We start from the raw sequence: 11,031 nt of genomic DNA, 5'->3' as shown, positions 1-11,031 counted from the left end.
CAAAGTTGTAGTTGGAGGTGATTGTCAAATTAAAAATTAGTTTATCACATGAAGGCATTATTGGCATTGATTGGTTCCTAAAATTTGTCACTGAAGGTGGTTGTTAACAAAAGGTGGTGTTCGTACGAAGATGGCTGTTGAAGTTTGATCATCAAAGGTGACTTTCACACCAAAGTTTGTAATCGAACTTCAACATTAACCAATATCATATGAGATATATATTAACGACAACCGGTACCTAAGTTTTAAAAGTTATTAGTTGATAATATATCTAACTTTGACGATCTATTCAACAACCGGAAAAAAAGATTGTCAAACACTAGAAAATGTTTATAGTATGAAATTTGAAAATATAAACAATAAATCACATTATTATTTCAAAGTCTAAAACTAAAGCCACCAGTCCATCTCTTTGCTACTTCTTTCTTCATCCTTAGGGAATTAGAGCCAAGCAAAATTTGTAATGACTTTGCCTTTTTATTCCTAGCCCTTCCTGCTTCCTTTAACAGTTCCTCTAGCCTTCTTCTTTCTTCGTCTACCTCTGGATTTGCAGTTCCAAGCATTTCTTCCCTTACTTTGAGGATCTCTTCTAATATCTCTATTGCTTCTTCCACACTGCAATTAAGAAAAAACGAGATCCAACTACAAATTTAGTCTTTGAATTACTCTCAAGTTTGTGTCTATTTTTTAGAACATGAACCTTTAATATAAAGCTTGTGAACTTATGATTTTGTGTGTAATATACTATTGAGGTTTAAAAAGCACCTATCATATATATATATATATATATATAGTGTATATAGTATAGATTATATATATACCTTCCCATAGCATCATAAGCAGCAGCAAGATTACTAGAAACAGCAAGAGTATCAGAATGGTAGACACCATATTGTTCCTCTAACACCACCTTGGCCTCTTGAAATAGCCTAACTGCCTCCCCAATTTTGTAAAGCTGAATACAAGCCAATCCCATTTGGTTCAACAAAATCCCAAACATTGCTGACTTAGCCCCTCTTAGCTTCTCAATTGCCCCTTCAAATGCCTTCCTAGCCTCTCCATATTTTCCCACCATATAAAACATCACCCCCATTTGAGCCTCTATCCCGGCCATCGACCCGCTCCCACTCCGTCGTCCTCCTTCTCCTCCCCCTCCCCGCTCCAATATCGTTGTCGCCCTTTGTAGAACCTTAAACGCCTCCTCCGGTTCATTCGCGGCTTCGTACACGGCCGAGATCTCCACTAGCCCACTTGAAATCTCTTCATATGAAGCCCCCGCTTGAGGCTTTAGGTAGATTCTCAATGCGTTGTCTGCATACGATTTTGCTTCTCGGGACTTGCCTGTCCGGTTGTAGAGCTCGGCGAGGCGGACGAAGAGTGAGGCAACGGAGAGGTGGGACTCTCCTTTTGTGGAGTTGAAGATTGTGAGGGCTTTTTGGTAGGCAAATATAGCCTCGTCGAAGCGGCAGAGGGAGGAATAGATGTCGCCAATGCTAACGTCGATGGCAGCAACCTCGGCGTCGTGGCCGTGAGCGATCATTGCCATGCTGGCTAGAACAAGATGTTCCAGAGCGGACTCGGAGTCGCCTAAAGCCTCACAAATTAAAGCCATTAGACGTCGGTCAGTTGCTTCTTGTGGGGATGCTGGTGGACTGTGTTGTTTGTGGATGTCTAGTGTTTTCTTGCAGTATTTCTTTGCCTTTTCAAATTGCATTGCTTGTACATGTGCCTCTGCTAAGTACCTGTTGTTTTGTACAAACATTTTCTATTATGAACCATATAAATTAAAGGAATAAATGACGTTTTTACTTCTAGTAAAACTTAAAAATAGTTCAGTTTAGTTCCTTTGTTGATTTTTCTTTCTAACAAAAAAGTATTTAGTCGTATATGTATGAACTCAAATGGAAAAATGAAACTCTTATTTTAATATTTCATTTCCACACTTTTGATGAGTGAATCTCTAGAGATGTCTATTTATCCTGAGAAGAGAAAGTCCATCATAACATGAAGGTTAGGATTCTCTTAACCAGATTTTGCCATTCAAACACAATTTGAGTTCACTCATAAGTTCTTAACAACTAAACAAACCATTCTTTAAATATATATAAAGCAAATATATGATTCGATCAAATTAGCAATTGAAAAATAAAATTACACTCACCTGCAAGTCTCAGCAACTTTAGGATCGGAATCAGTGAAAGCATGAATTTGGATCATCAAACCAGCTTCATAACAAGAAATGGATTGATCCAACTGCCCCAGCATGGAATAAGTATCCCCAAGCTGCATGTATCCTGAATATTTCGCCAAAGCATGGTCCAGTCCATTACCGGGTTCCACAACCTCGATGGCCCGTTCGAGAACCGGAATGGCCACATCAAACTGCCCGAGCCTGCAGTGAATGGCAGCAACCATGTGCAAGCTCATGGGTAGCTCGACACCCGTGCCTGGAAATCTCTCGAATGACTTGGCAGCTCGGATTGCATAGTCCAAGGCCTTGGTTGGACTCTCGTCCGAAACTATTGTGTCCCGAGCTAGCTTTAGTAGGTATGGACCGTGGTCCGGGTTGTCGAGCCAGGTTTGTTTCAGTTCCAAGCTTTGTGTAGATGGAGATGGGGAGGGAATGAGTTTTGGGCATGGTGGTGTCATGGTTTTGTAATTGTTGTTTTGATGTTGTGTGTCATCGTTTCCTATGGGTGGGACTTGAATGCGAAGATAGGGTGTTTGTGTTTGTGTTTGTGTTTCTATTCCCATTTTTTATGATGCAAAATTGGTGAAGTTTGGGAGATTATATTTATGAATGATATTTGAGTTACTTTTACTTTTTCTAAAAAAATAAAAAATGAAAAATGAAAATTGGTTGGTAATATGAGAGTTATTTTTTAATTAATAACTTTTTATATGTGTTAATAGATACACTCTCTCCATTTAACTATATATAATGATATTGATTTTTAACTTAACTACGTAGGATATTACAATAAGGGAATTAAAAAATATATAGAAATAATAAATGAGATTATTTTCAAATATACCAAAATGAATTAAAATATTATAAAATATGGTAAAATATTTCAGATTATATTGATAAAATTGAAGATTTTTTTTTTTTTTTGAATATTTAGGAAGTAGCCGATATAACAACTACCTAGCTAGTTAGATAAGAATTATGAACTGAATGACCTAAAACATAGTTTGACGGATAAAGATCGATTATACAAATCTAAAAGTATAATCAAATGGTTTGATCTCTCACCCTTAAAACTAAAATTGGTTAGGTTGGAGAAAAATGAAGAAGAAGCTTAGGAATATGGTTGGTGGTGGGGGCTAAGGGGTGTTAATTGTGGAAAGGGGTTACTTAGAAGAAACACTAAGGGGACAAACTTTTGTATGAAAAAGATGAGCAAAATTCATAATGAGTTTTGGAAGTGCATGTTGGTTTGGAGTTTGTGGAGCCTTTTTTTTTTCACCCGTTATCTTTAAACATTCTTTGCTTCTTTAGCAATTTTTGCTTTTTGGGAATTGTGATGATATGAAGATTGTATTCTAATTTAGTATAATATCCAAATGATCAAAACATCTATCAAATTTTAATTATTTGTGAAAATCTCTCTATGATTTTGTTAGTTTCTATGTGTGAAATGATTTTAAATTGTAATGTGGTTTTCTCTTTTCCTTATTTTTAGGTGGAAAAAGAAATATAATTAGGGCAAATTGTCAAATGTTGGAGAATTTAGGAAAAAACACCCTTTGTTAGTTTACATTTCGACCTACCATTTTTCTAACTGTTAGAACGAGAATTTTGGATGAATTTGATTTGTTAAATGAACTTTGTATTTGTGTTGATTTAAATATAATGAGTGCAATCTTTAATAAATAATTATTTAAAGCTTTTCTTTCGATCGAAATGTAATATTGTTTTAAGGTCATTGCAGCTTTGTTCTCATGTCTTGATTTGTCTCGTGGGTCTTGTGATTTTATCTCGAGCTCTTTGCAATTTGTTCTCAAATGCGTGTTTATGAGCACATGATTCGATATTGAATTTTGGAAGAACATAGTTCTCAAGTATGGTTCAGTTTTCAAGAGCTTAGGAGTTTTTTTTAGTAGTTAGAAGAATTCTCTTAGCTTCTATGAAATTTAACATTTTTGAACCTTTAAATAATGAAGAACTCTTTTATTTATAAAGTTTTCATGTGAGTCTTCTAGGTTTAGATTTGGTTGGTTTATAGATGGTATAGTTGCAAAGTATAATAATTAGCTAGATTCAAAATATGAGCATATATAACAACTAACATTTTTTAAAAATTGCAAATACATATAACAAAATCTGTCAAAGTCTACAAATGATATAAATCTATCACTGATAGATCATTTTACAATATTGCTCTATCGTTGATAGAGACTTTTATTATTTTACTATGTTTGCAATTTTTTAAAAACATTGCTATATACTAAACTATTATTCTTAAAAGTTTTATCAATTGTAATTATCTTTTATGGATTCGCCCATGAGCCCAACTAATAGAATTTTGGGCTTTGTTAGCTTTTGGACCAATATAAGCTTATTGTTTGAATGGATTCGATCTAAGTTCAAATTTGATATCACATAGACTAAACTATTTTATTTGATCAAATGGTCACGACGAAAACCCGTGACTTTATCGAGATTTGTGAACTTATATCTTCAATTTTAATTGGATAGCCAAATATAATCATTTATGATTTCATCATTAATTTAAGAAATTGGTCTAAAATATTTCATTTAATAATCACTTGTCCTTTTTTTTTTATTGTAAAGTTTTTTCTCAAGAATTGTTTTTCTCCAAAGGAAGGCATCATTAAGTTTTAATCGAAAAAGGTCGTATACTTATAGTAACCCCAACACATGAGTTTAAGTAACAATTGACATGAATGATCACTATTTTAAAAGCGAGAGGTTTTCAATTTCGGCCATTCCCACTATTCTTGTACTAAAGAACTCGTATAACTCAAATTAATACATGCACCCGTGCACGCCACGTAACTCTAAATTTAATAATCTATATGAATATATAACATTAAAATAAATACATTAAATTATTTGGATCTCATTCAAAAATTTTAATTCATCTTAGATGCAAATTTTCTGATTTGAATCTTATTTAAAATAAAATTTAAATAATATATCTTTAATACATTAATTATTTTGTTTAATATTTAATGCATCAAATTCAATAAATATACTCTTCACTCATTTATTATAGCAAATATATTAAACGTTAATCAGATCATTTAAAGAAATCAGAAAAATTGATCACTAACTGTTAGCTAACGAATTAGAAACATAAACATACATATAAAACTAAAAAGTTACCCCAAATAGTAAACAACTTTAGTGCCATTACACCAACAATATAATTAAATAACTATTTTGTGTTTCCAAATAGTTATGTGAAGTAGGCTCTAATAAAGAAGATGGAAAATAGTTTAAAACATAATTAATGATGAATTCATAAAATTAACTGTCTGATACTTTTTTTGAACCCTAAAAAGAGGATCAGTGATTATCATTAAAGTACAGTGAAAGAATAAACAGAAAAATAAGATAAGTTTAGAACTCTGAGTCAGGAAATTATTAACCTATGCATTTTGTATTATTTCTAATTAAGAAAAGTTTAAAAGTTTATATTCATTTCTAAATATTGGCAAATGAAAAAGGATTTAATTGAAAATTTGTGTGAAAAGAGGCAAAGCATTAGTGTCCAAACCATTTTACTATTAGGAAAAAAAAAAAAGAGTATTCTTTGGTTGTCCAAGAAGATTATGAATATAGCTGTGTATTTATTTTTTAATTTAATAGTACGAGATTCTATGTCTCAAAACTAAGTGTTGAGTTCTTTTGGTCTTTCTAACGTGGAATTTTCAACATTTCAATAAGTTTAGTTTTGTTAATATGCAATAATAAGTTTATTTGGGTAAGTTTCTACATTGTGTTTTCTGTTATTGGTGGATTCTAGAATTAAGGATAAAATAATCTAGAAGAAGTAAAAAAAGATCAAAGGCATAGACCAGGAGACTGTATTATATTGAATAAGTAAAATCCTTACTATAACGGAAAAATGTAAATTCAATCTGATTGTCCCTATAAAATATACTCTTTCGACTTTAACAATACAAGGTAATAAAAAACTTCTGACTTATTTTCTATTTTATAATTCTTATGTTGACTTAGGCATTAGAGAGTCGTTTTTTTTTTGTTTCGCACATGTTCTTTCTTTTTCAACTTATTAAATTTACCGTTATTATTATGTAAAGGTTGGATACCTTTTCCTTTTTTTTTTTTTTTAGATTTTGAAAAATAAGTTTGGAACATTACCTTTTCCACTTGATACCACAATGTAGTAATTTTTTTTGAAAAAAATAATATTATGATGAGATTTGAAATTCAAACATTAAACTGAGATAGAGAGATTTCTTTTTCTAAAAAAAATCCATAATATAACTGTTATGCTTGAATAAGTTCCATGTACTTTGACTTTGTTTCATCGACCAAAACATAACAAGATTTAGAAATTTCTTAGAGAGTTAAAACATAATCAAGATTATTGAAAATCAGAGGAGTGTTGAAAAACGTAATTAATCGAATACTAAACAAAAATAAGATCACTAAGCTCGAAAACAATAAAATAGAGTCAAATAACTAATCCAAACAAAAATAAGTTTTGTGTTACAAATCAAATCTAAAAGCCTAACTACATTATCATCAAACACACTCTTCAAGTACAAATAACAAAGTAATATTTAAACTTTATCTTTTTCTATGAAGTCCACTAATACATAAATATAAGTATTATTCAACCTTGTAACGTTGTAGTCGGCTATCCATATTTAACCTAATTTTGTATATTTTAAAACATGGAAAGGAGAGAGAAGTATATGTGTGTTTGTGTGTGTGTGTGTGTGTGTGTATATATATATAAAAGAAAGAAAAAAGTGGTAGTGTTGGGAGTAGATGATATAATTATATGATAATTGAGTTAGTGGACAAGGTGTGGTGGAAAATGGCAGAGATAGGGAGAGAGGATTTGACATTTACGTGTTGTTGCTTTCTCTTTCTCTTTCTTTTTCTCTTTCTTTTCTTTTAAATAAATAATAGTGATAATAATATTAAAAATAAAACACAATTTTCAAGAAGAGTTTTTTTCCTTTTCTTTTCTTTTTATTTTTTGTGTGTTTTTGAAAGCGTTGAAATGTGGAGCTTAGTGTGTTGTCTCGTCCTCTCCCTTTGTCACAACTCAAACTCATTTCTCTTTCTCTCTCTCTTTTTCCACTTCTTGCGGGCGTATTCCTTTTCCCTCCATTTTCATTCTTTCTTCCTACACATCTTTTTATTAATATGCTTACTACTTTACATAATATGTATACACCTAGTTCTATATTTTGATATATGTAGTTGATTAGCAGTGTATTAGCTACGTTTACGAGATAAAAAGATAATAATATTATTTGAAAGAATGTTATTAAGTTAGAAAGTTTATATATTCTACTCCTCTAAATCCTAGGGTCAAAATGAAAAATAATTCATAAATAAATATAATGTTCGATACGAGAACGGAAGAGCTTTTGACCTAACAACCTCATGATGACCTAGTTGTTTGGATAGAGGTTTTTATTCAACAAATTTATCACTCATTTGTTCATGTGTTTAGCAACCAACGTTTGTAATTCAATTTTTTATATATATATTTTAAGTTCACAAAGTTTAAATGAGTATAAATTAACTAATATAAAGTTTGTGTTTTCATCGTCAAAGTTAGAAGTTCGATTCCCTTTACTCACATATTGACATATATTTGCCTACATAATATATCTTCTCTCTTCCTTTTACAAAAAAAAAAAACATGATGGTGACTCGTACATGATCAAAGTAAGCTTAATTCAACACTAAATTGACATGACTTTTTTTTAAAGGTTGTCAAACGTTCAATCCTACATACATCCTTACCATTATAGCACTCCAAAAAAATAGTGATTATGAGTAGAAAATTATTGATTAATATAAAATAAGAACTAATCCTTTTTTGGTACAATAATTATTGAGAACGGAGATCGAACCTACCACCTTTAAAATAAAACGTACTTTCGTTTAGTCATGGAATTTGCTTTCAGAATTTTAAACTATATGGTTAATTATGCTTGAAAAAAAGAAGCTTTGAACTGTATAAATATTTATCATAAAAATAAAATTTAAACTTACATTTATTATACTATTCTAACCGTTATAGCTAAAAATTTATATTGCATTTGGTCAATATCTTATAACACCTAACGTTTTATATTTTTTTATCAAATGCATTCCAAAATTTTAACAATAGTGAAGATCAAAGACAATATAAATTTGTACCAAAAGTTTAAAATACGAAGTAGGAAATATATAACACAACACATTTGAAATTATATATATAGAAAAAAATAAATATACTAAGATAGACTTTTTTTTTTTTTTTTTAAATAAAAAAATGGAAATATATCTAAGGTAAAATAATGATAGAATTATGATTAAGAAATAGGGAAAAAAGAAGGTGAGAGAAGAGAAGTAAGTAAAAGTGAAAATAATAATGATGAAGATGAAACGACATTGGGAAATCAAGGGGAATTAAATGCTTGCAATTTCAGAGCCACACATGGCATTTTAGAGATATTATTGCTCATATAATGCCTAGTCTCTATCATATATATATATATATATATATATGTGTGTATATATGTGTATATATCTCTTAATTTAATCATATACAAATATATAAATTGTTTTTTGTATTACTTTTTATTCGCATTCAATTGGCTATGCCTACATTAATTATCTACTGTCATACATTTGCAAAAAGTTAAAACACACACACATGACACATATACACATATTATATTATATATAAGTTAATTAATTTCATTATGTAAGTTTTTTAAAAGATAAGAATTACATGCAATAAAAACGGTGGCGCGGTTTTGCTTATTAAGTCATTGTGAGAACAATTTTTTTCTTATTTAGGAATCAATTTGAGCTTTCAAAATAAAAACCCCACGTTAAAAAATGAGTTAAAATTTTGCAAGAAAAGTTTACATTTTTAACAAGGCAGGGGTGATCATCCTAGTTAGAATCAATTTTTCAATCAAACTATCACCGAGTCGATTATGATCAACTTAATAGAAGTTCAAGTCAATCTCGATCGTTGAGAAGTAAAAGTCAATTGATCGATCGAGTTGATTTAACTCTTTAATTTTTCTTAAAAATTTTATTTGTACTTTTCTCAAACCGACATTAGTTGACTTTGGTTGATCAACTCTGTTTTTGTCTAAATTCATGCTATTTCCTAATAGAAAGAATACTTTTAAAAGAAAAAAAAAACTAGTATTTTCTAATTATTAGAATTTTTAGAGTTAAATAAAGTTCTAAAAGGAATGAAAATTTAAATATTTGTCAATATGAGCTTAGTCACATGTATAATTATCCTCCCACTCCAAGTTATTTCAAATATTTGATTTAATTAATTAAATATTTGAATACGAGACCTCTTGAATTTTAGAACATAAGTAAAAATCGAACCTTATAAGCAATAGTTAATTTTAATGACGAAATAATTAAAATCGACCTTCGTTAGAAAAATTAGGGATAGTGGAAAAAACAACAAAATATAACTTTTTATATATGATATAAATAATAATGTGAATGGATAAATGGGTTAATATTTGACAACTTTTTGACTGCCATGTGAAAAAACAATTAACCAGAAGGGGTGGGGAAGTAAAAACGGTGTGATTTTGACCTACACACCCAAAATTCAACAACAAAACCCTAACTTCTAATTTTCTTTTTCTTTTTCTTTTTATTCTTTATATATATGTTTTTATCTTTCTTTAAGATAAAAAGAGAAAAAGGCTAGCTAGTCTCCCACAGGTTTACAGTGAGGAATGAAATAGGGAAGTGGACTAAGAATTTAATTAGTAGGAACAAAACAATGATTAACAATATCATTTGTACATTTTTTCTATTTATTGTCTAATAAATTTATAGTTCATACTTTCCTCTCTAACTAAGTCTCTAAATTTCACAAAATAATATCCTAATATGCTTTTTTTTGAATTTAAAATAATAAATTTCTATCTGGTTTGAAAATTAACTTGAAAAGTAAATTTTTCGGTGTTTATTAATGGTATTGATAAGTACCGATACAAACTTATCAATATTTACTATTAATAAATTTGGAAAGTTTTTTGTTTTATGTTTTATAAATTATTTCAAAATTTTATTTATAATAATTTTTCTAAAATAAAAGATGTTGATATATTTTCAAAATTTATAATAAAAATGTTATAAACAACAGCAACAAAAAAAAAAAAAAAAACTAGAGCCTTAAAGAAATTAAATTTAACATATATATTTATTGAAATTAAAAGTAAAAATCGTAAAAAAGAAATTGATAAAATATTTATATTTTATAAAAATTTAAATAAAATAAATTTTATCTTTTACTTGCCTATTATAGTATTTAAATAGCTTGTCTTTTTCTATTTTAAAATTTTTTAAATTATAATAAATTAATTAAAGAACATTTTTAAATATAGTATAATAAACTAAAATATTTACAAAATATAGTAGTTTTTCAAATTCTATCGGGGACAGACATAGATAAAATTTTATCAATTCATTTAATAGACTTCTATCAATCTTATCATTAATATAATATAATATTTTATAAATATTGTTAATAATTTTTCTTAATTAAAATCACATGGAATAAAATCAAACCAAATTGAAACCGAATAAAAATGGTATTTTAATTTTATTTATGTTTCATATATTTTCTTCTACCATACAAGAAAGGCATTAATTCATATATAAAAGACATAAAAAGGAGAAAAGATATAATAGAAGTGAAAAAAAAAAAAAAAAAAGGAAAAAGGGAGAAAAGAGAAAAGAAAGGGAAAAGGGTAAAAAGGTTTTTAAAAAATAGAAAGAAAAGGAGGAAAAAAAAGTGGGTCCCAAAGACCCAT

The 11,031-nt window shown here is 29.0% G+C and overlaps 1 protein-coding gene across 1 annotated transcript; it reads right to left on the bottom strand.

Moving 5' to 3' along the window:
• Nucleotides 1–239: 239 nt before the first annotated feature.
• On the bottom strand, nucleotides 240–2,750 carry LOC103498798 (protein KINESIN LIGHT CHAIN-RELATED 1-like). Its single transcript, XM_008461538.3, has 3 exons — nucleotides 2,162–2,750; nucleotides 822–1,742; nucleotides 240–615 (listed from the first exon to the last, which is right to left on the bottom strand). The coding sequence occupies exons 1-3, from the start codon at nucleotides 2,647–2,649 to the stop codon at nucleotides 378–380; spliced, it is 1,647 nt and encodes a 548-aa protein (XP_008459760.2). The 5' UTR covers nucleotides 2,650–2,750; the 3' UTR covers nucleotides 240–377.
• Between the last annotated feature and the right edge of the window lie 8,281 nt (nucleotides 2,751–11,031).

Source organism: Cucumis melo, chromosome 11 (genome assembly GCF_025177605.1).
Source record: "Cucumis melo cultivar AY chromosome 11, USDA_Cmelo_AY_1.0, whole genome shotgun sequence".
Taxonomy (NCBI): Eukaryota; Viridiplantae; Streptophyta; class Magnoliopsida; order Cucurbitales; family Cucurbitaceae; genus Cucumis; species Cucumis melo.
The sequence above is the reverse complement of the archived record's forward strand: the minus strand, read 5'-3'. Positions and strand labels throughout refer to the sequence as shown.